This window comes from Hakea prostrata, chromosome 1, assembly GCF_041222555.1.
Source record: "Hakea prostrata isolate BN-2017 chromosome 1, UWA_Hpros_2, whole genome shotgun sequence".
Lineage (NCBI taxonomy): Eukaryota > Viridiplantae > Streptophyta > Magnoliopsida > Proteales > Proteaceae > Hakea > Hakea prostrata.
This window is the reverse complement of record NC_142600.1, coordinates 3,311,216-3,339,113: the sequence shown is the minus strand read 5'-3', so window position 1 is coordinate 3,339,113 and position 27,898 is coordinate 3,311,216. Positions and strand designations below refer to the sequence as shown.

The 27,898-nt window shown below is 38.9% G+C and overlaps 3 protein-coding genes and 1 long non-coding RNA gene across 9 annotated transcripts; 3 read left to right on the top strand and 1 right to left on the bottom strand.

The window, feature by feature from the left end:
• The first annotated feature begins 259 nt into the window (after positions 1-259).
• Positions 260-1,464, top strand: EXL2 (EXORDIUM like 2). The gene has a single exon (XM_089145598.1). The coding sequence runs from the start codon at positions 342-344 to the stop codon at positions 1,275-1,277; it is 936 nt and encodes a 311-aa protein (XP_089001724.1). The 5' UTR covers positions 260-341; the 3' UTR covers positions 1,278-1,464.
• Positions 1,465-3,522: 2,058 nt separating this feature from the next.
• Positions 3,523-13,454, top strand: LOC149026701 (phosphotyrosyl phosphatase activator (PTPA) family protein). The gene is made up of 2 exons (XM_089155500.1): positions 3,523-4,753; positions 12,757-13,454. The coding sequence occupies exons 1-2, from the start codon at positions 3,612-3,614 to the stop codon at positions 12,764-12,766; spliced, it is 1,152 nt and encodes a 383-aa protein (XP_089011626.1). The 5' UTR covers positions 3,523-3,611; the 3' UTR covers positions 12,767-13,454.
• Positions 13,455-16,047: 2,593 nt separating this feature from the next.
• FBW2 (F-BOX WITH WD-40 2) lies at positions 16,048-20,078 on the top strand. 3 transcript variants are annotated; one of them, XM_089155482.1, is made up of 4 exons: positions 16,048-16,497; positions 16,590-16,651; positions 17,418-17,740; positions 17,879-20,078. In XM_089155482.1, exons 3-4 carry the CDS (start codon positions 17,436-17,438, stop codon positions 18,513-18,515), a joined length of 942 nt encoding a protein of 313 aa, XP_089011608.1. In that variant the 5' UTR covers positions 16,048-16,497; positions 16,590-16,651; positions 17,418-17,435; the 3' UTR covers positions 18,516-20,078. The 3 variants fall into 3 exon arrangements, with proteins under 3 accessions (XP_089011608.1, XP_089011600.1, XP_089011615.1); XM_089155474.1 differs by having other exon boundaries at positions 16,048-16,501; XM_089155489.1 differs by lacking the exons at positions 16,048-16,497; positions 16,590-16,651 and adding an exon at positions 16,661-17,071.
• A 2,272-nt stretch (positions 20,079-22,350) lies between these two features.
• On the bottom strand, positions 22,351-27,837 carry LOC149026699 (uncharacterized). 4 transcript variants are annotated; one of them, XR_016173439.1, is made up of 5 exons: positions 26,695-27,837; positions 26,505-26,586; positions 24,641-25,539; positions 24,150-24,230; positions 22,351-22,383 (listed from the first exon to the last, which is right to left on the bottom strand). It is a non-coding gene; the product is annotated as an uncharacterized LOC149026699 (long non-coding RNA). The 4 variants fall into 4 exon arrangements; XR_016173432.1 differs by lacking the exon at positions 22,351-22,383 and adding an exon at positions 23,160-23,931; XR_016173433.1 differs by lacking the exon at positions 22,351-22,383 and adding an exon at positions 23,160-23,931 and having other exon boundaries at positions 24,641-25,275.
• Positions 27,838-27,898: the final 61 nt, after the last annotated feature.

The window sequence follows — 27,898 nt, the reverse complement described above, 5'->3', positions numbered from 1 at the left end:
CCCCTGGTACCTTAATGGCTTCCTCACCACGTCATGAAGATGGAACTTCACAGAACAGTCTGCCCACGCCTAGGCCCAACCCTATTGGCCCAATTCTCCACAAGGCGGTCAAAATACGTGCAGACCATAGCCTCTTACAGCTGTCCACACGCTTCTCCCTCAATTCTTTGTTTTTTCTTCTAAGAAAATGACCCCTCTCTCCCCTCACTTCCTCAGTTCCTCCTCCTAAAATCTCTCTTATAAATATCATGTCCTCCTTCCTTCACTCCTCCCGTCAAGCTCCCCGTGAGCTCATTTTCTCTCTCAATAACTCATTTTTCAGCTATTCACTTTCATATTCAATGGCTACCAACGCTCAGCGTTACGCGATTCTTCTCGTCTCTCTGCTATTCTTCCTGTCCACCTTCTTCGTCGTCCCCTCCTCCGCCGACGGCACTGCAAGGATTTTATCTCAGGTTCAGCAGCAACCCCTGGTCCTTACCTACCATCAGGGCCCTCTTCTCAAGGGTAACATCTCCGTTCATATCACATGGTATGGCAAGTTCACCCCTTCACAACGTGCTATCCTCATCGACTTCATTCAGTCTCTGAGAGTTACCATTCCAGCACCTTCAGTCTCTTCATGGTGGAAGATGACGGAGAAGTACAAAGGAGGTTACACCAACCTCATCGTTGCGCAGCAAACCATCGACGAAACTTACTCTATGGGTAAATCCCTGAAATACCCTCAAATCCTCCGTTTCGCTCGCAGAGGAAACCATTTGAAAGCCATTAGCGTCATCTTCACGGCGAAAGACGTGGTCGTTGATGGCTTCTGCATGAACAGCTGTGGAAGTCACGGGACAGCAAAGGCAAGTAAGAGCTCGAAAACCAAGTTTCCTTACATTTGGGTCGGGAACTCGGAGATCCAGTGCCCCGGTGAGTGTGCCTGGCCCTTCCATCAACCCATTTACGGACCACAGACGCCACCGTTGATCCCTCCTAACGGTGACGTCGGGGTTGACGGAATGATCATCAACTTGGCTACTCTATTGGCTGGTACGGTGACGAATCCCTACGATAACGGCTATTACCAGGGGCCGTCCACTGCGCCGTTAGAAGCCGTCTCCGCGTGCACTGGTATTTACGGTAAAGGAGCCTACCCGGGTTACCCGGGTCAGCTCTTGGTGGACAAGACAACCGGAGCAAGCTACAATGCGCGAGGGATCCGTGGCCGTAAGTATCTGCTTCCGGCTATGTGGGACCCTAAGACTTCTTCTTGCGCCACGCTGGTTTGAAACAACGATATACGGTAGATGAATCGTACGTGTACGTATGTAGATACGGTTGCGGAATGCATCGGTGATTTGGATTTACTCGTTAAGTTTGTTTATTTGAACCTGGCCGTGTAATTTCTAATTTGTAAAAGATATTGATTATATATGTTGCTAAAATAATTTTCATAAAAGAATTCTGATTCATTTATTCTTTCTACCCAACCGCATAATACTAAATTACTTGATTATCCAAAATAAATATGCCAACAAGGAATGGTTGTAGTGTCAAAGCAATCATTCATGAAACAATCCAACAGTTCAGATTATGCTATGTACTTTATGACTGCCACGTGGACGGTGGTGATGAAATTCATCTTAAATTATACGCTTCTGGGATTTGGGAGATCTCCTCCTGCTTTGTTTATCCCCTACAGACGCGGCTTTTAATAATAAAGAAACACAATTTCAGACGGCGAGAGTCCTTATTAGCAGGTTTTAAATAAAATATAAAAAATTGTAGAATTTTAAAAATTGATAGTGGGTAGCACTTTCGAAAGGAAAAAGAATGTTGAGCTTGAGTCCCACCAATTTAGAACTAAAACTTATTATTAAAAAGGGCCCATTTATTAATAATAATTTGGAATTTGCCTTTAAAAGAATCAGCTCGAGTTATATAAGTTATTTTATTTTAAGAAAATAAAAAGAGAGGTTCCCTTTAATTAGTTTAGTTAGAATAATTAAGTGAAAGCTCCAAGTCTCCAACCACTACAGTTGGGTGGTTCCCACGTATGTTATTGTGGTGTCCAAACTTTTTAAAGAAAAAGGACCCCACCTTCTCTTCCTCGATTGCAGTTGTGAAATACGACATGGATTTATAAGTATGATATCAAATTTATTTACCCAATTTCTACGCCTCTAAATTTTTTTTCTTTACCCGAATTTTTCTAGAAAAGATATTATTTATTCAAACCAAATTACATATTTGTATTTTTTTTCATAATTATATGTATCTCATCTTGTGTTGTAGGATCATTGAGAGAGATGGCATTTTATTTTTGGTGCAAATTTATAATGCCATTTTAGCTGTTTTAAAGAGATTTTTATTGTCTCCCTCTTATATATAGTGAAACAGTTTATGTATCACATTCCGTTGGTACATGAACTACATTAAATCTATGTATTTTAATATATTTATACTATTATTTGTGACTTCCTGATATTTATTTTAACATGAATTACAATTAATAATTAACTAACAAATTATTCTATTAAGAATTTAAACTACTACACCTAATAGCTAAGGAGCCTAGATTTGGGTTTAGTGGAAGATTATGATTAGAAAACTTATGGGACCAAAAGTAAAACTAAAAGATTTGAACTTGTTCAATACCAAGTTTTTCACTTTCTTTTCTCGTACTATTTTTTCTACTCTAAAATGTAAATAAAATTTCACAACTAATCTGAATTTCTTGTGTATTATTGTCATCAGTTAAAGATTTAATTAGTTTGGGAAAAAGAGAAAAAAAAAAAGACTTAATTAGTTAGAAACCTTGTGTAACAATTTTACTAGCTTGTTATGTGAAAAGTAAAAGAGACCTCTAGAGACTATAATTACTCAGTTGTGAAGTCTCATAACAATAAAAAATTTAAGATCCTCTATCTTTCTCTCTCTCTCTCTGCCTCTCCTTTTGAAATCTTTTAAAGAAGGTTCATTATAAAGTGTTAAAAGTTGTGGGTCGTAATTAATGTAATGGGCGCAGACAATTAAGTTAATCATGCATGTGGGCCTTACCATGTGGGCCTTGTGTTAGTGTTGTGATCCATCATTGTCACTGTTAACTGTCTTCCATTTGGACCATTTTCCCCCAACCCACCGAAAAAGAAGCGAAAAATAAAGAGAAAGAAAGAATCAAGTTTAGATAAGCTAGAGACGCAATCAAACCCTTTTAAGGTCCTAATGCCTTTTAAAGGTAATCGGAATTGGGCTTTCAGGGCAAATATAAGGCCCATGACATGGAAACAGTTAGTTATATTCTGTTTGTTGGCTGTTGGATCTTAATGGGCTTAAGTATGATACAAATTAGACTCGTGTTGGGCTATTAAATGCCTTCGGACGTATCTTGTTTTATCTCCCTGTTCTTATAAACCCTAGATGGGCTTGGTTTAGGTCTTAGAATTTTGATGGGCTGCCCCAATATGCGCTATGTCTGAACCGGCCCATTTCAATACAATTACCGTGGGAGAGAGAATCGGAGAAGCTCTAGCAGGTAGAGTAGAGAGTGTAGGCAGAGCGGAATTACATTCTCTTGGGTAGAGTAAAATCAGGTTCGCAAAATCGCCACACTTCACTCGAAAATGGAACCTACAGAGCAGGAAGCAGAGCCCGAACGGAGGAGTTTCCCGCCACCCAGCACCACCGTCTCCGGCTGCAGTTGCGGCGATGCTTCCACTATGGCACCTCCTCCGACATGGTCGGAAGCCTCTCCTGCACCCACTTACCGCTCCACTCGTTCTCCAGCCATGAATCTCACTCCCAACAACGCCCAACAAGCCATAATGCTGGCCCCAGTTCCACAATCCCAGAAAGTTCCCACTGTTTCCCCTCCTTATCACTTCCAACTCCCTGTCAAGAAGATCCACTCCCCAGACGATATCCGCCGTTTCCACGACTCAACTTCCGGCAAGAACTTCCTGGGATTCGTCGTCGCCCTCAGTGAGTCCATCCGCGGCCACAAGATCTCCGATCCCTGCCATGAGTCCCAAACCCTAAACTCTATCGTGTCTCTTCTCGAAACCCTCATCCGCTGGGCCGACGAAATCCCTCCGGTAGACCAAGCCTCTCGATACGGCAACCTCTCCTTTAGGACTTGGCAGAGCCGCTTGGCCGAGAACGCCGAATCCTTGATGCTTCAATTTCTGCCGGAGGATCTTCGCTCCGCCACCGTCGAGATCGTTCCTTACTTCACCGACAGTTTCGGCAATTCTAGCCGCATTGATTATGGAACAGGTCATGAGACCAACTTTGCTGCGTGGCTCTATTGCCTCGCTCGTCTAGGTCTTTTGAAGGAAGAAGACTATCAGGCTATTGTGTCTCGGATCTTCTCCAAGTATCTGGAGTTGATGAGGAAGTTGCAGTCCGTTTACTGTCTCGAACCTGCTGGGTCACACGGCGTCTGGGGTCTGGATGATTATCATTTCTTGCCATTTATATTTGGTTCGTCTCAGTTGATTGATCACAAGTATATGAAGCCAAAGTCCATCCATAACCCAGACATACTTGATAACTTCTATAAGGAGTACTTTTATCTCTCCTGCATTGCATTTGTGAAGGAGGTCAAGAAAGGACCCTTCTCTGAGCACTCGCCATTACTCGATGACATCAGTGGCGTGCCCACATGGAACAAGGTAAACAGCGGGTTGCTGAAGATGTATAAGGTGGAGGTTTTGGAGAAGGTTCCTATCATGCAACATTTCTTATTTGGATGGCTCATTAAATGGTATGGCTTCGTTTCCCTTCTATTTTCAGTAGCTTAAAGCTCCGAACAAGAACAATAAAGTCCCTTCCTACAGTTTTATTATTTTATCCTGTTGGGACTGGAACTGTACACAAAGAGCTGTATGAAACCATTGTGCCAGACTGCCAGTGTTTCTTATAACTAATTTAGTCCTATTTCATTTCATAGAATATGGTCAACCTGAAATCATTTTTTGATGGTGATAATCTGGAACCGCGGAGGTGCATTATGAAGAAATTTAGTTTAAGGAGAAAGTACTTGTCCAAGATTACTAGGATACCGGTAACTTCCCATCTGTTGCACATCCAGGATTCAACACCACCCTGACCCCATTTCCCTAGAACCATTACAACTCAACTTCTAAATGGTTGTCAAAACATAATCAGCATGACCGGAAAATTCTCCACTTCTATATTTTCTTCAAACTAGACTATTTTTTTATTCTAGTGCTTTTGTAGAAATTGCAGGACTAGCTAACTTTTGGTGGAGCCCTTCTCTCCACTGTGATCCATCATATGCTGGTCTCCTGTTTTATATTACTGATAGGGTTTACCTATTCTCGTTCCACTTAACATTTGGTTGGTGCTGTTTCAAATTAGATATTGTTCTCATCCAGTAAAGTTTTAAGGGTCAGGGTTTTCTAAGAGGGCAGCTTGCAAAGGAACCTCCAAGAGGGGGAAGTGAATATCTGCCATGGAGGGGAACTGGAACTCTGGAAGTTGTAACATGGAAAATTTGTGGTTTAAGTGTTAACTGGTGTGAACTTTCTAAAGACATAATTGCTATTGAACCCTGCAGTAGAACATGACATATAAGTAGATTGGGGATCTAGGGTCATGTCATCAGTCATCACGATTCAATATTGTCGGAAACATCAGTTTTGAACTGTACTAAATGTAGAGGATTGATGCCAAATGGTTGTAAAAGTTTTTGATGATTCAGAAAACAGAGATTCTTTAGTTGAATTGTGCATGGGCAAAAGAAGAGAGTTTATTTGGCATTTGGAGATGTCCGAAGGAATAAGTTGTTGATGCTTGGATGGTTTAATGGATTTTGACGGTTTATGAGAAAATGACATAAACTGGTTTGAAGAAAATATTACCTTTATCCTTTCAAAGGTCTTGAGAAACCTACTCACGTTTTTGGAAAATTGTGCCTTTTGAATTTGAAATAAGAGTAGTATTAATTGTCTTTTGCTCTTGTGGTTCTTGTACTGTTTGCTGTACTTCTATGATTGGTTTGGTTGAGTGCATGAACATGATTGAAGTTTTTCTTTTTTCTTATTAGAAAAGGTGATTAGTGATCTGACTTGTCTTTCTCTTTCTCTACCAACCACGTGAACAACTGAGTGCAGTTGGGCCAGGTGTCCATGCTAGGGAACCCTTATCTAGCCAAGAATCCTGTTATTGATCGAATTAGAGCAATTCATTGGAAATTAAAAAAATTCTTCTGTTTTAACACAGAAAAAACTATTAAAAATGGAGGTGTTCTTAGACCAGCTAGGACATTCAGCATGATTAAAACTACAGGGTCTTCCATTTCTTTGATTTTTGCTCCATAGTTTGTTGTTGTCAAAGAAAATGCATGAGGCTCTCCCCATCTGATGGAAGATTATGTACAGGATCTGGCAAGCATTTAATTCCTGTTACCTAAAATAATAATCTTTAATTATTGAAATATTATAATCTCCTCAACCTAGAGTCCTTTTCAAAACCCTATCCTAATAATCCATGTCATTAAGTGGGGGTGATGGGTAATGTAACACTGATTTAGGAGGTTAAAAAAATAACAAAAAAGAACTGAAAACAGAGGAATAAAAATTGTACCCTCTGCTGGAACTGTCCTGAGGACCTTGATCACTTATTTTTCTTATGCCCCTTCTCCCGCTCTCTTTGGGAGAAAGCCCTTGCTTCCATTTGGCATAGGTCGAGGTGTTCATATGGCTTTGCTTGAGATTAGGAATGGTGCTTGAGAGTATTCTCTGGTTCATCCATGTGCGACCAAGTTGGTAAGCTAGTGTTCGCGGCTTCTATCCATCACATGTGGTGGGAGCGCAATCTTAGGAGATGGTCCTCCAAATCGCGATCTTTAGACAGGATTTGGCATGCCATATGTTTTGATGTTTCTTCTAGACTCCTTTCTATTCCCCATCCCCCGGTGGTCGACTCCCCTAGGAATAAGCTGATTGTTAGTTCCTAGAATCTCACCTCTTCCATTAGGCCTTCCACCTGATAGGCTTGTCCCCCCCCTCCCCGCCCATCTCTCTCCTTTGTATTTCTTGGCCCTTGTCTTTAATTTAATTATTTATTCATCCAAAAAAAAAAAATCGGGAACAGGGAGAAAATTCATATCATAGGACCAGATCATTAGGTTGACCTATAACCAGCTCAAGTTTGCCTAGTGCAGAGAGGAAATTAAGCTGAAGTTTCAGGCTGGCTCCACAGGTGGAACTGATGTTATTGAGTGGTCTAAGTGATGTAACCTGGGTCTAGGGTTAGGGTTAATTAGGTAAATTCCCTAGACTTAGGGTTAGCCCAGGAAAGTCCAGCAAAGGGGAATGGCTAGATGAAAAGGTTTTGGGGTAATTCTAAGGTTCAAATGATTGCTGGACTTGGGATTTGAGTCTGAATTAGGTTAACCTAGGGTTTTGAAAAATTCTGCAAAACTCTAATGAAGAAGATGAGTTGCAGAAATTTTCCAGATTAGTGTCACTGGGGCTGATTGGGCAATTGCTTATGGGAATGGAGTCTAGGGCTTAGGGCGATGCTAGGGGAAGGTGAAGGGGATCTAAAGGGGCTGGGTATTAAGGTAAAACAGGGAGGTTGGTAATGCTTTGACACAGCAAAGAAGAAGAAGAAGAGGGGGAAGGCCATGGTGGTTAGAGAGGGGTAGGGCTAGGCTGAAACTACAGGGAGAGGGGTTAGGGGACTTCTGAACTTACTTGTAATTGAGAGAATTTGTTGGAACTTGTAGTTGAAGGCTTGGAGAAGAAGGTGGAGATCTTGAATTGAAGAAGCAAATGCACACAACCCTGCCGCGGGTCACCCAAAGGCTCCCACGACTTTTCTTAAGCCAAACTCAGACCAATTTTCATTCAATAATCCAAAACTGACTACTACATCAGATGACTAGGCTATTTATAGCCTTTAAAACCCAAATTGACTTCAATATGGGCTCCCTAATTAATAGAGATCCTAAACTTGATGTTTAAATTAATAAATACCTACTAAAATAGGACGCAACTACTAATTCCAGAATAAAACCAACTTAAAAGTTAAAACCAGCTTTAAGATAAAGTCCCTTAAGATAATGAACCCTATCCTAACCACTAACAACCCAACAACTAAAAAACAAGCACCTGACTTACTTATGAACTAGGTTCCAAATAAAAGAAAAAAAAAAATAAAAAAAAAAGAATGAAACTCCAGAATTTTAGCTGGACTTGACCCAACTAAATAAGGGCTCGAACCAGGGTGGAAAATGGCAAATTTGCCCCTGGTCTGGTTGGGCCCCCCTCCCCCAGTTTGGCTCCTACTTCAGCATGGGCTTGGGCCCTCTTTTGACCCTTCTGGGGCTGGTTACATCACTATGTCGGTGAAGGGGGCTGGGATGTCAAACTAAATTCTGATGAGGGACCCAATTGTAGAATCTTATCTTAAGCACCATAAAGGTCTGGTGTTATGCGATCAAATCAGGATAAAACAGATCAAGAATGGACTTGGTTTGGTGTTTCAGCATTCAGGGTTAGGGGATTTCAAATCTGGAAGATAAATGTCCAGATTAGGGACATTATAGATATCTCCATATCAGCAGCCTGATCTGTAGTAGTCTTGGTTGAATGCCTCTGATGTAGGGGAAACCCTAGAGACTAGGGGACCTACAAAGTGGGCTACTAGACTCTTAGAATGAGACACCTATCTTTGACAGGTAATAAAAGAAAAATGAAATGCAACACCTGAATTCTATTTAAGCATGCTTATAAGACATTTAAGCAGAGAAGAAATACGATAAATCCTAACTAATGAACACAACTAAACAAGAATCAATAGGGGAAACAAGGGGATGGAGATATTGGCACCATAACTCTAAATTGCATGCAAGAATATCAAGAAGTCTAAAGAAAATAGTACTGTCCTAGTCAAAATCAGGTTTCTAACAATGAATTCAGCAATTAATAATGCAGAGGAATCTGTGGAAGTTTTGTTTTAAAGAAACTACTGCAAAGGAAGAAAGATAGATTAAAAATATTCAAAGAGAGGCATAATAAAGTTACCTGCTGGTCTTGGCTGCAGAACAGGGGTTTGAAAACACCTAGGAGCAGAAATAATAGAAATAAAAAATTTCTAAGCAATGGTGAAACCCACGAATGGACAGTAGGGTTAGGATGCAGAACCACAGCAAGATTGCCGTACTAAAAGTGATAATAAAGAAGGGGAGAAAGAAAAGAAGAAATATGACTGAGAAGAAAGAAAATTCTGATGGACAGAAAAGCTGGGAAAGAGGAAGAAAGAGAGAGAGAGAGGAAAAAAAAAAACTAAGAGAAAGAAGAATAGAAAGAATCGATAGAAAGAAAAAAAGAGAGAGAGAAGAAAGAAAATATGCAGAAGAAAAGAAGAAGAGAGAAAACTGATCTACGCAAGAGAAGAGTAGAAGTAGAGAAGAACTTACTCAAGAAAGAGAAAAATCCACGCCAAGAAAGGGACTTGTGCAAGAGAGAGAGAGAATCTTTTAATATTTTCATTCATTCATGTTGCTCAAAAACGAGTCCCATACAAGATTTAAATAAAAGAATTGATCCCTCCCAACCCTACATGTTTAATTCCCAAAATAACTCCAGCTTAAGTAGCAAATATAACCAAACCCCAACTAATCCAAAATTAGGCTAAAATACACTCTAGGCCCAGCCCACAAAGAGTCAAACATAAAATTAAAAAATTTAAAAACAAACTACTACCCAACCCACTAAGACTAAGGAAAATAACATGATAAATTACCTATGAGCAGTACTCATCATCAAACCATAGGACCCTAGCAATCCGATAACCTCTGAACTCGTCATCCATCCACATAGATGCTGTTGCAAGATGATCTCTACACCGGTGTTGCTGGTAATCTTGGAACTGCCCACTAATGTCCTCATCAGCCTCTTTTAGGAAGATCTTGAATTATCCCAAAAGATTGGGATGATTTGTTGGTCAAATCTCTCTTAGCTACCCAAAAATATTTGCATGTAAACCATTGTGCTCTATGTGGAATCTGCAAAAAGTCAAGGAAGTACTTACTCCTAGAATGATGGAGAATAAGAGTGAGAGCAAAGGTAATGGCACCTGGGCTTCCTGCTTGCTGCTACAAGGTATATTGTTGGATCGGACACCAGCTGAACCTTGATCACGCTTAGGAAAAGAGCATACCACGGTATGCAGGAGGAAAGTTGGACTTAATAGTGTAGGCCTTACCAAACAAATTAAAATTTTGAAATAAACTGATTTAGAATAGGATTGAACTTACAGAATCCTAATCCAGTTTAACTGAAGTTCATAACAATTAAAATAAAGACATTTATATAATGAATCCTGTATGCCTAATCTCTACCATTATATTACTATAGAACCAAGTGGTTCATTTTGATGATAACACATACATAACCCCATTTGAAGCTTATTTTTTATAAAATAAGTCCATCTGGGTTATTTAACCAATTTAACCACATCACTCGCTTTTTTTTTTTTTTTTTGGGGGGGGGGGGGACTTAAAGGGAACATTAATCTCAAGCATTCAGTTAGCCCCTTTATAGGGTTATGGTGGGGAATCCAATGGTTTCCTAAAGTTACTGAGATTAGGTTAGCCCCTCAATAGTAGACATGCGATTCCATTTTGTACCAATGAGATACATATGGCAATCTCATTGAACTCTATGGTTGTCTGAGTGTCTAGGCGAATGAATGTGTTGGAGGTGGCATTTCAATTGTCAAAAATTACTAATTTTTTTGTCAAAAATCACTAATTTTTTTGTCAAAAATCTTAAAGCTTTTCTCAGTTATCAGCCTTGGATTCTTTCAGCAACTTAGGGGTTGTATGGTAAAATTTCTGTCCTGTTTCCTGTTTTTAGGTAAGAAACAAATTTTCTGTTTCTATTCATTTTTCACTGTTTCTGGGTGCCAAAATCATATACAGTTACACAGGAAAATAATGTTTCTGTAACAGCCCCCCCCCCCCAAAAAAAAAAAAAAAAAAAAAAAGAGAGAGAGAAAAAGAAGAGAAAGAAAAAGAAGGAATCAAATAGGAAAGAAACCTTGAGCTTTTAGGGTTTCAAAAGAGGAGGTTATGATGTCAAAAAGACAAGAATATGCCCCCTTGGAAGATGGTGTTTCTCTGCCTTTTCAAGAGAAGTTTCTTCCTTCTCTTTTTTTTCCCCAGAAAGGACAATTTGGTGTTTCAAAACTGTGCCAAAGCATTGGTGGCCCGGTTCGTTTCAAAAAAAAACACAAGAAACTGACTGGATTATAGATACATGATTTTGGCTGTTTCTTTTCCCCCAAAAAAAAAAGGAGAGAGAGAGAAACAAGAAACAGGAATATTACATACAACTCCTTACTATCCCTGTTCCATAAACCTTCTAATCATAGCCTACTGTGTTTCGGCTTTTGGATGGTGCTTCTAGCCTGTCTTTGCATATAGATATGAAACCTGCAGTGCTGTATTTACATCATGTGATGTCATGTTTTCTGTACAGATTCTGAAATGGTCTCCTGGTTTTGATAGAAGATCTACTTTAATTTTATAAATTTGGGCGCAAGGAATCTCTTTTTCCTTTAATGCTACATATTGGTGCCCTGCTACTCAATTGAGACTTTCACAAAACTCTGTCTTTCAACTCTTGATTCTAAACTTTATGTTAGACGAATGGGTTATCAAAATAGATCCTTTGACCCATGTATGAAAAAGCTCCAAGGCTAGTTAGACTTATGAAAGAAAGGATGGACTTCAAGGTTGAGTCCACTAAATACCATTGTTGCTTGAAGATATCTGTTGGATTCCTATTTTGGAATCATTAGATTTTTCCTCATTTGAAATTGAAAGGTCTTTTGGTTTTATATTGTTTGGTCATAGTTTTAAGTAGAGCTCTTTGTGCTACGTAATGCTTTTTCTGTCCTTTTGCCTCAACCTGGTTTAAAATTAATCTCTTTTATGATAATATTGTATTGTTGAGTTAATTTTTCATGTTGGAATTGTTTTCGGAGGTTGAACCAAGGCACACTATGCTTGATTTACACAATTTAAGGCCAGGATAAATTGTTAACCTATGATTGGAATTTTTTTTTCTGTTAAATATTGTAGTTTGAATTGGTGTCTGGTTGTATTGATCTCCTTAAATACTGGTGCAGTTGCAAGAAAGGATGGGATATTTTGTAGAAATACATTTGTTGTCATTCACTGCTGAATATAATTAGAGATATCTTCAAAGTTTTACTAGACATGTTATGATCACCCTAGGGAGAATTAAAATTGGATTGATGGGTCTATATGGGAGAGCAATATTCGGTTGTCCAAAGGGCCAACTCGTTTGTGATTGACTGATATAGAATTCCTAGCTTGCTATTTGTTCATGGGTTCTATAAGTTAGGACATTGCAAGTTATTTAATGTGCACTAGCTTTTGGCAAAATTTGGTTCCAATTTTCCATGGTCCCTTTTTTTTTTTTTTTTTGGGGGGGGGGGGGGAGTAGTTTAAGTGCTCGTATATGTGCTGGTCCTTGTGTGATGTAATTATATACACTAAATTAGCAAAAAGTGCCCAGATTCTGCTCAGATCAGGATGTAACCTATTATGGATGCTTTGAATTTTTATATTATGTTATTTTATAGAGAGTATCACATCACTGGATAAGCTCTAGCTGCTGATGTGAACATGGGTTCTGCGGTCAGGTGCAGATCTCTCAAATTTAGAAGACTAACAATTTTTTATTTTTTGGGGAATTTGCACAGGGAAGAGTAGCTTGGTGAATGAACTATGTGGACATTTGCTGCATGACAAAAGGATATACTTCAGGTTCTGGCTTATAACAATATGAGGTGGGTTAATTTTGGAAGTGAAAAATGCATCTAGGCAAACATGTATCAGTGAAATTTTCCCTGTCATCTGTAGTACTGTAATACTAATCTGCTGTGTACATCCTTTTTACACATACTATTCGCTCGTCTCATTTTCGGTTGGTGGTCCCTTTGCATCATCCCCTTGGTACATCAACAATCTTTTGTTACTCTAGTAGTAGCGTGGAAAGGACTGATCACCAATTTGATATTCATTTTTGAGTGAAGCTTTACATATAAGTCAAAAGTTACAATTGCACTGAAACCTGTTTTTGATTTTCTAACTAAAAAGTCAAAAAAAAGTTATTACGTTCTGAATAATTTACCGGTGATTTGAAAGGAAGGTAGGAAACAAGAAAAGGTGATAAGATGGGTACAGAATCAAACGAAGTCAACAAGGTATTGCACATTTTTTGTTTTTGTTTTTATTTTTTATTTTTTGGGTAGAATATTTCACAAGTTGTTGAGGAGAAGCAAAGCGCATAAAGCTGAAACTCTCAGTAGCAGACATGGTTAAGTAGGTAGCCACGTAGACTATTATTCTGCCAATGGCTGAGGTTTGCAAGATGTGTTGGCTAATCTTGGATGTTTCCAAAGCCTTAAAAGGCGATTGTGTTCCTTCATTTAATCAGCTGCTTGTCTTGAGTCTTTGGATTGAATTCTCATTTGTCAACATCGTCACAAACATGGTTTTAGGTACAGATATTGGATGCCGGGTTCCAGTCTAGTAGTTAAATGGGTGGGGTTTTTTCGGTGGTGGGTGCTGAACATTATAAAGTTTGAAGTTAGTCTCATCTGGGTAATAGATCCAGACTCATTAACATGAACCTTCCTGCTTCTACCCCTCAAGAAACTATCATATTTGTATAAATAGGAGATGTATATTAAAAATCTGGAAAGGGCTTCTTGCTTATAAATCTTGAAATTGTTAACTTTTAAGGGCCTGTTTGGTTATGCGAATCCAGAGATTTGAAATCTCTGGATTCACAAATGGGAGATTTTTACCTGTTTGGTTGTGTGAACTCAGATCAGAAATCAGAAATTCACATTTTACGCTAAACGTGATCGTGGGTATGGGGTCCGGAGATCACCCATACTATCAAAGCATTAAAGATTTGAACCATAATTCAATAAATATTTTTTTAGGATAAATCGAAATTCATTCCTCACTACCAAACGGTTAATTTCGCCTGCTCTGGTTTGGTTGTTTGTCTCTTTTTTCTATGCCGTCCCGGGCCCTAAAGGTATCTTAGAATCCAGAATATTGAATATAAAATCCAAAGGTGCCAGCTAACGTATAAGGAAGGACGTTAGCAATTTTACCTGGTTTTGGGATCAAATCCATTTTCACCTGTGTGCAGTTTAAGCCTTGGAAAGTGGGGGAAAGTTGTAGGCACTTGGGATTTTTTTTCTCTCTCTGTTCCTCCCATTAACAGATTGAAAGACTTGTTCCTCTGCTTTGAGAGATAGGCATATGGATTTGCGGTCCTCGGACTCGCATTCCGAACATAGCATTCAAACTGGGGACTCGCTGATTTTTGTAAATGTTGAGTTTGTTGTACCAGGTTATGGTTGAAAGTCTCATTTCCAGTTTTTGATTTTGATCCCTAAACCTGCCCCCCAAAAAACAGGAGAAAAAAATAAAGAAAGAAAAGGATTTTGATCCCCAAACATAGGACTTCCTTAACACGCATCAAACGACTCCATTAGACACATCTTATTTGTTTATTTTTTTCTTGGATCCATAGAACGGCATACATTTTGAGGCCGAGGCCTACAAATACTGTGTACCGGCAAATTGCCAAGGTAGTATTGGTTTTGTTGATCTATTTGATCAGATTTACTACATAGATGGTTTTTTTTTTTTCATTTTTTTCTTTCTTTTTTTGGGTTTTCTATGACCTTCGGGTTCAGTCACAGGTCAATTTTGCTGTCTTCATGTTCCTAAAACCACAGAATCAAGAGCAAACCGTTGGAAGTAGTTTGATTCAAAACGGCATTTCGATTATTACGAACATTTGTAACTGAAAATTGCACTTGCTAATGTCCTAATGGTGGGTAAATTTGCTTGTGCATTCATGAATGAGCTCTATAAAATGTGAAATGAATGTCTATTCCTTCTAACAATAGGAAAAAGAAACGCCAAAATTCAAGTAACGGTATTCAAAGCATCAGAGAATCAGGAAGGTATCGGTGTAGTTAACAAAGACGAGCTCGTGGATGTTTTTTCTTGCTGTATTCAGGTTGGTTCTTCTTCAACAGCAGAATTTATGCCAATAGATTTGGTATTCTATAAACTGCGAAAATTGGTTCAAATAAACTTGTGGTTGATACTGTTAGGATTTAGTGAAGGAGATTCCAGATTTTTCTCGCTCCCTCTTTTCTTGAGATCGATGTCATTCTGTATCTTGTACTTAAAAGATTAATTTTGATTGATTTGTTCGGTCAATTTTGTTGTAAGAAAAAGACACGATTTTTTTTTTAAAGTTCACGTGGATGTGGTCTCTCTCTCAAACCAATTTGATCAATTCTTTAATCTGTTAATTTGGTGTATTAGGTAACCTTGGGGTGCGCTAATATCACCAAGTACCTAGGAGGACAAATGTCATCTATGTGATCAGCAAAATACAAATTTTCTCTACAAACATTCTTAGTTTCAAATTGTAAATTAAACCAAACAAACCACCCCACCCTTTTCTCCCTCACCCTCCAACGCCGCTGAGTCAGTCACAAGCACACAGAAAAAAAAGCTCAAAGTCTGCAATTACGCTTAAAAATCATGGAAGACAAATTAAGTCTTGAGGAATAGAGGAACACCAGAAGGAGAACATTATAGGCATGCCACCAGAAGTCCTTACCTTGGCCCAGAAAGTGGAAAGATTGATTGGGAACTGGGATGCTAGAAAGTTGGGGGCTTCAATGTTGCTAGTTGCTATCAATAAAGCCAATTTGAGGTTTGAATAGGAGAAAGGAAAATAAGGTGCTTTGGAACCTGAGAATTGATATAGAGATAGTACAGATAGTTAATACTGGGGCATTAGAAAACACTCAAGTCTACTGCTGAACCAAACAAGTCTTTTTCACATGGGCTTGTATAATTTGCAGGGTACCAACAAGGTTCCTCGTTTTCTATACAATTGTTTGACCAGTAGTTAGACACTGACTCGTGTCGGTCTTGTTCTCAATGGCTACCTTTGGTAACCAATTCCCAACCGCGTTCCCGGTTTCCCATCTCTCTTTCTCATTCTTCATGGATGAGGGGAGTGTGAGAGTAACTGCACAAGTCCAAAGAAGACCCAGTAATTAAAGGGTTTAATTTGAGTGATCTGTGGGTCACAGAGAAAGGAGGACGAAGAAGGAGCTCTCTTCCATGCTTCACAGTTTACACTGACGATGTGGGTATCTGGTATCTGATACTAATTGTAAAGCTCACCCACCGACCAATTTATTTACATTTTTACAGTCATCAGTGAGTGAGGATGTGAAAGAGAGCAAGCTGTGAGCCCAGGAAAAGCTTTCCATCTGTCATAATCTTTACTGATTTTTCCCCATTTCTCTTCTTTTTCGTGGGTTGCCTTGTTGCTTTTGCTCTTGGCTTTTCTTTTGTTGTTGTTTTCGCTCTCAGTGCAGCAGTCGGTAGGTGAGTTGCTTTTCTTTCTCTGGCTCTCTGTTTCTCTGTTTCTCTCTCTCTCTCTCTTGCCCAATCTCCTTTTCTTTCTTTCTTTCAGGCGGGTAAACCGGTGAACCTTTGCAGAGATCCAAGAAGACGGAGAGATTATATAGTCCTTGGGTATGCATAAACCATCTTCTCTTTTTGTTTCTTTCTGCAGATTCCCTATCCCTCTTTTTTCTGCTTTTGATTGCCTGCTCTCATTTCATTCTCTTGTTGAAAGCTTTTGTGTGTTTAATGCCATTAACTCATTTTATGAGTCTTGATTCCTTGCTCCGCTTTGTTAGGGAGGGATGTCTTTGGGTTCAGCTTTATATCTGTAATCTTTATGGGTTAATTACTTTTGGGATTTGCTTGGCTTTTTTCCTTTCATTGAGATTGTTTGGTATATGGGATCCTTTTTTCCATCTTAATATTCCGGATGGCTCGCTACTTCCCTCTTCTTTAATTTGGGTCGATGTGAGAGCGACAATTTTCTCCCTTATAAAGCTTGACGATGCTTCCTTTCTTGTCACTAACCATTGTTTGTGGTATAGGGAGGTAGGTAAAGGGATCTCTGCTAATCCTGTGTTTTTGTTGTGCGTATTCTGGATTTGTCTTGCTTTTTTGAGTCTTTTGGTGATTTAAGTTCCTCTCTTTGGTTTTACATTGTTCTTCTCTTGATTTACATGGATTCCCTTCCTGTTCTGCAAATGGGAGTTCTTTCTTCGTTTCTTTATAATATGGTTTCTTCCAATATGATGTTAGATCTTTCTAACACATTCTTTCTGGGTATTGATGTAATCACTATTTCTGGTTTGGGGATGTTAAAATCTTGAGCAAAGGAGACACCTTTATTCAGTTCTTGCATGTGGTTCCTGACTTTTATTTCTGTGTTGTCTGCAAGGTTTGAAGAAAGATACAGATGGAAGGGAGCGAGATCCGGTCCTGGGATGAGTTAATACCAGACGCACTCGGGTTAATCTTCAGTTATCTATCTCTCGAGGATAAATTAACTGTGATTCCGAGGATTTGCAAATCATGGAGGAAAGCAGTGATGGGGCCTTACTGCTGGCAAGAAATCGACATTGAGGAGTGGAGCTTCCAACGCCCGCCCCAGGAGTTGGATCGAATGCTTCAAATGCTGATCAATAGAAGCTCTGGTTCTCCCCGGAAGCTCTGCATCTCTGATCTACCCAACGACGCCATATTCGCCTTCATCGCAGAACAGTAAGCAGATGACCCCTTCCGTCACAATTTTCTTGCAAATATTGTCTCAACAGAATAGTCCGAATTTAGGTCTTTTTTTGTTTGATGATCCATGGATTTGCTGATCTGGGTTATATTTTTGCCATTCGTTCTTGCAAGTGCTGCTTCCCTTGAGACCTTGCAGGTGCCAAGAAGCAACATTAGTGATTCAATAGTGGAGCAGGTTGCAGGAAAAATGTCTGCCATCACACTTTTGGACCTCACCATGTGTGGCAAGATTGGTGCCCGTGCTTTGGAAGCATTTGGCAAGAACTGCAAATCGCTTGTGTGCTTGAGAAGAAATATGCATCCGACAGATGTTGACTTATTCAAGTTATCCCAGGACGACGAAGCCCATGCCATTGCATCCACAATGCCCAAGCTCAAGCATCTTGAGGTAACCTACATGCTTGTCACAACTGAAGGAATCCTTGACATTCTCTCGGGTTGCAGAGAACTCGAATCCTTGGATGTGAGAGGTTGCTGGAATGTGAATCTTGATCAGAAGTTTCTCGATGAGAAATGCCCTGATTTGAAGGTGCTGGGTCCTTCAATCATGGATTGTTTGGATATTAGCTCTGATTACTCAGATTCTTCAGGTTACTCGGCCTGGATGTTTAGTACTGATCAAATGTATGATGGTGAGAGCTCTGATGGGGCTTGGGATGATGAGCAGAGACTCGAGGAGCTGGAGCTGAGGTTTTATGAAGGTGGGTTTGATGTGGAAGATGATGACGGCGAGGAGCTTGTGTTGTAGTTCCTTCATCTACTAGTTTCAGCTTGTAAGTGTTTGATTTCTGGGATTTGCAAACAACTGGATCAATAGATTTTAGCTTAAGCTTTTTACCTGTGTAGTTGCTACTACTGTTTTGGCCGGTGGGCGCCCTTGGCATGGCATGGCATGGGAACGTTTCTTTGGCGTTGGGGATTTGTATATGTTTCTGGAACAGTAAAAGATATGGGGTTTGTATTTTTTTCATTCCTTGAAAACAATGACAACTCCATTTCTCTCATCTCCATGGATGATTATCCCACTGTCTGCATTACCCATTAGAGGAAAAGTAAATCAGTTTTAGATCTTGGTGGGGGTATAAACATTAAAACAATTGCCAACAATAGAAAGTTGAGTAGGAAAATAGAGATTTAAGGGGGGACATGTGGTACTTGAGATTTCTTTTGGGGGGTGAGAGAGATTAGTCCTATGAATCCTCGATGAAAACAAACATAATGATGCCAGATTAAAGAAATTAGGTTCCTTGGGAGAATTTAAGAATTTACCCACTTGTTCATGCTTTCCTGTTTGTGGCATGTGATGGAATAGACAAAGGTGAGAGAGTGAGAGAGAGAGAGAGAGACACAGAGTTTGTGTGGCGGGTAAAAAGCATTCAAGAGAGTGAATTGGGCAAGTTGTTTTTCCAATTCGAAAGAGAAAAGGATTGATGATCAAAGCTCACGAAAAGGGTTAACTTCTTATTGCTTTCCTATTTTATCTGGAAGCGTGAAGCAGGCCCTTCCTTTATGTATTATAAGATGACAGTGGCTTGTTTTTGATGATGCAGCTTTGAGCTTCTGCCACCGAGCACTAACCATAATTTGAGAATAGTCCAGGAGAGGTTATCTGATGAGGGATTTATTCTCTATCTAGTCTCTATTCTCACGTGAAATGACTCTTGTCTCTTTCACAATTTTCTGACTCTTCTGTCGTTTCTCATTGGTGCACTCAGAATTCATTTCTCTGAACTGTCTTGATACACTGTTATTAATCGGATTTCTTGATCTATGTAGATATCACCATCCACCAATCCAGCTACCTGGCTGACCCTGTCTCTGTGGCATGAAATAGATCAGGGGTAAAATTAACAAAAGGAATTCTTTTTATGAAAATCAGGAACAAAACTATCCAATACAGGCTGATCTATATCGATATTATGGCTAGTTTTATGATGGGAGATGCCTGTTTGACACTGATCAGCACTAAATTCATCTACTTTGAAGTTTGAACACTCTCATATGAAATTATTCTTTCTTCCATTTTTGATTTTCCTTATAACAAGTGATAAAAATTTCAGGTTATGGAGCCAACCATGAACCTCCAGCCTTGGAAGCTGACCCACCTATCCCACCCATGCCTGGCACACACTGGATGTAGAAGCTATTAATGTATAAGAACCCAAAAATGTATGTCCTGCTCATGCGGCTGCTATATATAGAAATGGGAAGTAAACAGTGTGGATTTGCAGAAGCCCCTAGTAAGAGCATGGCAAGTCCCTGCTCACTGATGGTATCTATCATCAATGCATAATGACCCACCACCAGTCCACCCTCTCGACCATAGCTCAGTAGCTTATCAATAGTATTCTAAGTTTACTTAAGCCGGCCCCCTGGGATTTAAAGGTCAATAGAGGACGAACTGACTATTCTGTAGCTGAAGACATACAAATCCAGAAGAGGGAACCAAGTCCCACTACACCCAACTTAATATTTTACAGAGATCACCTACAGTTGAAGAAAAAGTAACTGTTTTGTAGAGTTGATCTTTCTTCTTCATTTGAAGTCCAATCATGCATTCTTGAGATTCCGTGTTTTAAATTAATAATTGCATCCATTGTTTTTTTCTGATTGGGAGTAGCATTATATTGGGGACTGATTCTTCACCAATGAGAAATCCATAAAGAGTGGTCCCTCCTTCAATCTCCCGTAACTCCTGTTTCAAAATAGATATTTCAATTATCAAAAAGCCCAATTCCTCCTTTCTATCTGGTCGCAGCCACCCATTTAGATTTTTACAATCCCAATCTCAGTGTTTAGTGTAAGAAAATTCCACTATTGTTTAGCTTACAAGTCCAGACTACCACTCGGTGGAAGCAGTAAATTGTCCTAAAATGTAAAGGGCAGCAGAAGCTTCGGCCGGAGATAGAAGCAAAGGCTGAACGTGTGAGAAGAGAAGATGGCAGCGCAGGCCGCAGAGGTTGCCTGAGTTTCTGCCATTTCTGCCTTCTACCTTATCGTGCACAGTCAATAACAGTCAGCGTGCGGAGCTGTGCCACTGTGCAGTGCTTACAGCTCTTGGGTTTCACAAGATTGGCAAGGTATATCGGGTTGTTAAGGTGCAAATCCAAGAGTTAAATCAGATTGGGCATAAAACACTTTTCCTCTCTAAAAAGTGAAAATTTTGCTTTTACTCGATTGAAATTTGAATCAATAATACAAGAGAGAGAGAGAGAGAAGGGGGAACGGGATGGGACCCATGGCATTACTGGTCCAGCACAGGAAAGATTTTATTAACTCTCTCAGAAGCTCTGAATTTCTTCTGAAGGTGATGCGATCCGAATCCGCGGTCCCATATGTGATTTATGAAGACTTTGGGAAGGGCACCTGATATCCACTACGAACCACTGAGGGTTTTGTAGGCAGAATGATACCGTGGCATCCAAAGCTCATAATGCCAACAATGGTCCTCGTCTTCTCTTGCAAACAGGAGTGAATGTAGTGGTTGGGTTTGAAGGGTTCCATTATTTTTCTGCAACTTGGATTTGATAAGATGCCTATATCTATTTGCATAAACTAATGGAGGGCTAACGTTAGTAGCCTTTTTAAGGATTTCACTGCCTGGGTATGCTGGAGGACGTTTGTTTGGGCTGTTTGGGCTAATTTGACGTTTTTTTATTTCTTTTTTAACCAGAAATTTGAAGCTGCATAGGCAACAACTTCCCCACACAGGTGTAGTGTTCAACAATCAATTCTACATTATTCTGGGACCCTAAAGCATCCGCATGCGATCTGATTGAAGCAGTAATACATATGGGATTGCAAAGATTTTCTTTTAGACCTAGTAGCTTTATATTAGGAGGTGGGTAGTAATGCATCCACCATGCTTTGCTAACCAATCAAATAATGCATTGTTGCTGATTGCATCGATTTTACCATATCACAGTAATACATCAAGCGTTGAAAGGTCAGAACACTGATTTTAAAAGGGAGACCTCTCTTCTAAAACACCCCCCCCCCAAAAAAAAAAAAAGAAAAAAAAAATGATGAACCCCATTCAACATGGATACATGGACTGTTTTTAAAAAAAAAAAAAAAAAAAAAAAAAAAAAAAAAAAGGATACATGGAACAACAGGAATAGAAGACACAGAAGAAGATAGTTTGTAAAAGTTCTGCATAGGATGAACTACTTGATTCGACATAATCTATTAGAAGAGGAACAATTACATGAAAGAAAATCCAAAGTAAATGTGATGCAATTAACACTCCCAAAACCCGAGCTGTTCACAAGGGCATACAAGTATACAACAATGTATATAAAGTTATGAACCCCACTGCTCACATGCTTCCCTAACACTTCAAGCGCTACACCTTGACATACGGATGAAGGGGCAGAATAACACACTTAACTCTTGTAACATATCATACAAACTAACCCCAAAATGCAGAGCTATTAGGAAGGTACACAACAGTGTCTCAATAAGATGGTTAAGCATCTAGGGAGGAAATGGCCATATAAATGAAAACAGGAAGCAATGTGAAAAAGAAGAAGAAGAAAAAAAAAAGTTCCTCACGGAGAATACCTATGTTCATTGGAATTTTTTTTGCTTTTCGCAATCGCTGTGAGAGATGGCTCCTGCAAGAGACGGGCATAGTGAGAAGCCATGGGAGAGAGATCTTATCCCTATCCAATTTATTTTGAATTCCTGTTTTGTTTATCACGTTCTAGTTTATTGTTTGGTGACCCAATCTACATTTTCATTGTTGCTGGTCCGCTGCTGTTAGAAGATCAGTCCTACTGCAGAATGGTTCTCAGTTCAACTACTACTATGCTAACAAATGAATGTAGAACAAAATCTAACAATACTCCCATTCATGCAACACAATATAGCTTGCCAAAGGGTAGAAGAACATGAGTCAGACCATGATGAACATAAATTATGTTCTAATGAAAATGCAGGATCTAAATAAAGATAAAATTAAACATATATGTCCAAATTTTGTGATAAAGATATTATCATTCACATAAAAAGCCAAAGGCAACAGCTTTTCATGGTTTGAGGTTATACCCATTATGTACACTACACTGTTTTACATATGTTAGTTTAAATTGAGCCTTGAATCGCTTTCCTTATGCTTTGGCTTGGGGCAATTTTCACATGATTAAGCCTCACATGGCCCTTCTGGGACACAGGAGAAGACGTTTGGGGCTAACTACTAGGACAGTTTCCATATGCTATAACCATTTCCTTATGGGGCTATGGATAAAAGTCTACTTGAGGCTGAGGGCATGCAACCCTCAAGGTACAAACTGTACAAGAGGAGAGCTTGATATGTTTATTTAATTTTTTTTTTTCCCTCAATTAAATACAGCAGAAAGAAAATGTTAGAGTGATATTATGTTAAGCACAATGGATGGAAATAAAAATAACAAAAAGACTAACTAAACTACATCCGAATTTTACCAAGGAATAAAATCTACATCCCAATTACTTTGGCTCAGCCACCAGGACCCAAGTCATGATATTACTCCATCTTTGGAGGCTCTGATATATGGATTTTGCTCAACCATCTTGGCCAGTTCACAAGTTTTGTGTCTTTGCCCACTCTTAAGTCCATTATACCATAACCCTGTCAGCAGTGCCCTCATTATCTGAAGCTTTAATTAATAGCCATAATACCAAAAAACACATCCATTTGAAGATGACAGCTTGATATCCATGAATGTAAAGAATATACATTCTGAGCACCTGCAAACAACTGTTGTTATCCACTTCCCTTGAGGAACCAAGTACACATTCTAATTGGTGGCATCATTTTGTCTCTCCCCATAGCACATAAGTTTACCATCTCAATCTGGTTCTTCATTTTTTTCACCAATCCATTTATGCAGTCATTTATGACTTTATCTTACCTACGGCTGTCACCCATTCATCTCAGCAGTTTTCTGAACTATGCTCATTCCAGAGATTCAACATGTTTTTTTGACTGCCAGAGGTAAGCTCCATAATCCGATGAAAAGTTTCCTTCAATTGATCCCTAGGCACAGCAGCGAATGCACTTAAACATCTCCTAAATGATTCATGAGACAATTAAGACCGAGCCCAAAGCTTTATCACCCAAGGCCATGATCCCATGTCAAATCTTCATAAGATCACTACCATTTTTCAGTTCTCTTGTTCTTCTTCATTAGTAAGGACAAGAGATGAGAAGGAAGGAATAAATAGATAAGCACATTTAAAGTGGAATACAGAAAAGCAATAATATGACAAGAAGTTTACTAGTGGTTTTTTTAAATAAAAAAAAAAAAAAGAAAAAACTGATATTTCAAATAAAGAAGTTAGATATATGATAGTCATGACCATCTAGAAGAATCATGAGAGTTTCAGGCTGCAGCCTTACCTTAGCTATCTCATCTGGTGTCAAAGCACCCTGAATGTCCTGCTTATTCGCTAGTATCAGTAAGGAAGCTCCAGATAATCCCTGTCAAAAGCACAAACAAGTGACCAGAGAAAATGAAACAAACATCAAAGTTTTAAGAGTCTCTCTGGCAAGGTGTCCAGTAAAACTGACTCTTCAATGTATCCTAGTTGCAAGAGAAAAAAAAAAAAAATTATCATCCATAAAAAATAAGAAAGGAATTCAACACTATTAGAAATAGCACAAGTGGGCAAACTTTGGGTGCAATGGTCAACTCCTGCTATTGCAACCTATAGGTTGCAGGTTCAAAACTTGGAAACCGATAAAGTTTATTTTACCAACTTACAAGATACATGAGTCAACTTTAAGACCTCATTTGATCTACTCAAGAAAAGTTACTGTATATTAACCAGAAAATGACAAAAAGAAAAAAGAAAGAAAAGAAAAAAAAAAAAAAAAAAAAAAGAACGCACCTGGATACCAAAAGTACAAGAAATGCTCTAAATTGGCTGCATTGACGCCCTTTTACAATACCTTTTCCACCTTGTTCATCATCCAAATACAAATAAAACAAATTTCTCAACACCAACAACTTTTCAGTCATACAGCATAAAATTACAGAAGCTAAAAATCTTTTCTGAGAGATACCATCCATGTAAGGTACAGATAATATATGATCCCATAGTCCTCAACAGGCAAGATGTATTTGACCGTACACTAAGGCCTCCACTCAATGATCTACACATCTAATTGATACATCCACCAATGACATGGGAAGGGCTCTAAACTGCATAATGTTAAGTTTTAAGTGTGGTTATATCTTTGGCCAAACAATCAGTACACATAGTTTCTATCATTATCAATAAGGTCATGTGACACACTGAAGCTTTTCTTCTTGGGCTAACTACTAGAGAAGTTTTATGCGATGGTTTTTGTGGACCAATGGATGCCTACAAGATCAGTGAATCAAGGGTTGATCCACCATTACAATGTTGGTTTTCAAAGTATATTGATATAAATTTTTTTATGCTTGAGCTGAACAAATTGGTTGAAGAGGTTTACCTAACTATTAGCTCCATGTACATGCTGAGTAGCATCCAAGGGTGACCTGACAGAAAAAGTGGCTTCATCCAATGAGAGTAAGTGGTCTAATTTTGTTCGAGATCAGTTGAAAACATCCCCATCAGTAAAATATTAAGGTAGCAATTCAATTTCAAGGATGAGAAACATGATTTGCAAAAGTAACCTACTCCAATGCCATGGTAATGTGGGTGTTAAATATCTCTTCTTTCAAATGATTATCCAATTCCATTTTGCAACCATCCAATCTTCTAACATCTGAACTATCAACAACCCATACCAAACCATCGGTCTGTCCAAAGCAGTTTCACCCATAAGATTTTATATTTTTCTGGCCACGAGCATCCCATATATTAAGTACATACCTGGCAAAGAAATATAAAATGCAATAACAGTGTCTAGTTGAGATTTTGTTCTAAGGCTGACTTAGGCACATTGCTGAAACTTCTTAGATTATACTGGAGGAACATTTGATAGGAACCTAAACTAGGTGTGTTATATAATGTTGTTGCAAAATAAAAAAAGGGGGGGGGGGGCCCCTAAGGGGGCGGGAGGGGCCATAGGCCCCCGGACCTACCCCTTCCTTTCGGCCGTTTTTTTTTGGGGCCCTCCTCCTTCCTGATTTTTTTTTTTTTTTACGGTTGTTTTGTCTTTGTTTTTTTTCTTTATTGAGATATCGGTTTTTCTCATGTTTTTTTTTTTTTTTTTTTTTTTTTTTTTTTTTTTTTTTTTTTTTTTTTTTTTTTTTTTTTTTTTTTTTTTTTTTTTTTTTTTTTTTTTTTTTTTTTTTTTTTTTTTATTTTTTTTTTTTTTTTTTTTTTTTATTTTTTTTTTTTTTTTTTTTTTTTTTTATATTTTATTTGGGGGGGGCGGGGGGGGTTGTTTTTTCTCCCCCCCCCCCCCTCTCCCCCCCGGCCCCCCCCCCCAGAGGTTGAGTTCCTCAGGACCTAAATTGATGGTTCAGGAATCTAATAAACAAGCCAATGGCATATTTCATCTTCAGTTCCCAACAGACATGTCTACTTTCATATCAGACAGGGAACTCTTTGTTGTTTTCATCATAACTTACACCATATCGGCACCATTATATGAAAAATTACCCCATGGAGTATAAAATAAACCCATCTACCAAGCGCTAATGAAGCAGACCAGTTGATCTGTGCCAGGAGTATAAATAAAAAGAGAAAACCAAATGCAAACATTTATAGTGAAACATTGTGCAACCATTTCCTTATTCTAAGGCAAGATTTGTAGAACCTTAGTTGTGGGACTGATAATGCTTGTGTCCTCCCCATTAATTCTCAGCACAATCGTGGTCTTCCCGTAACTGCCGAGACCCCTAGCAAGAATTATCAAAGTGGAATAAAGATAATTGAAAGAGAGAAGCATCAAACAGTGGAACAGGATCAGCAACAGTGAAGGAGGAGGTGAGGTGTTCAGAACATACACCATAAGAAATCTCATCTCCTTCTCTTCCCTCTTGATTTTCTGATAATGCTAAGAAGACCCATTATTACTTTTGTGCCGCAGAAACCAACTTGGATCAAAGCCCTAAAAATCCTTTGAACGAATTTCGGAGGAAGCTTTCCAACTTCTAATTCAAACAAGAGTTCACATATCTCCACCGTCGTTTCGACTTTTGAGAAATTATTTGTTTCCAAGCTTCATAATTTCTCGGGAAGAAACCATAATCAACCTTCAAGAAAGAAGGCACGTCCGACGATCTTAACTCGTAAACCAAGATCTTGGGGTTTACCTGCAGCTTCAGTTGCTATCCCAAGGATTTAACAGAGCAGAATTGGAACTTGAAAAATATTGGTTTGTTAGGGTAATCCTAAAACCAAAATGAAAAAAAAAAAAAAAAATTCAATTAAATTCAAATATAGGGAAAAAAAGCCTACTTAATCCGTGTTGCTTTCGTTTCTATGGTTTATTTTTGATTAAATGGATATTAATATTATCCATTAACAGTCTTTGAGTAAAGAAAGAAAGATAACCGTAAGCAGCTACTGGTCAAGGTATAGCTGTCTAGTCTTCTTCTTAACAGCATCTTACTCCAAAAAAAGATTTTGCTTGTTTAGCAAATCTCTCTGGAAAGGAAAAGATATAAGAAAGAAGGGACTGAACCTGGATGAAAGATGAAGAGTGATTAAGGAACAAATGGAATTTAATTAGGAATGATCCTCCTCAAACCTTTGGTCGGAGATATCATCTATGAAACTTCTTCACCCAGAAATCCATCTCTTAAACAGACTTGTATTCGTCGGTGAGATTGTGTTTTTGGTATGGGACGCAAAAATCGCCAAAGTTTTGGGGATGAAAAAAGTGCATTGCTTGATCAATTCGAACGATTATCCTTCGAGGTTCAGCTCAACGAAGCGATATTGGGCAGGAGTACCTCCGAACCCACCCCGAAATCAGTTATTGTGAGAAAACGCTCCCAATCACGTCCTGTGAGCATGTCTCAATCAGTTAGTCCACAAGTTTACAGACAACGACCAATGGTGTCACCCATGCAAATTGTGCAACAAAGGAAACGTTCAAGATTGCCAAAATCCCTGAGGAAACTTTTCAGGCCTATTTTCGACAAGATTAGAGGAGAAAACCCACATGTAAAAGATAATAATGTCTAATCTCACTTCATTTAGTAG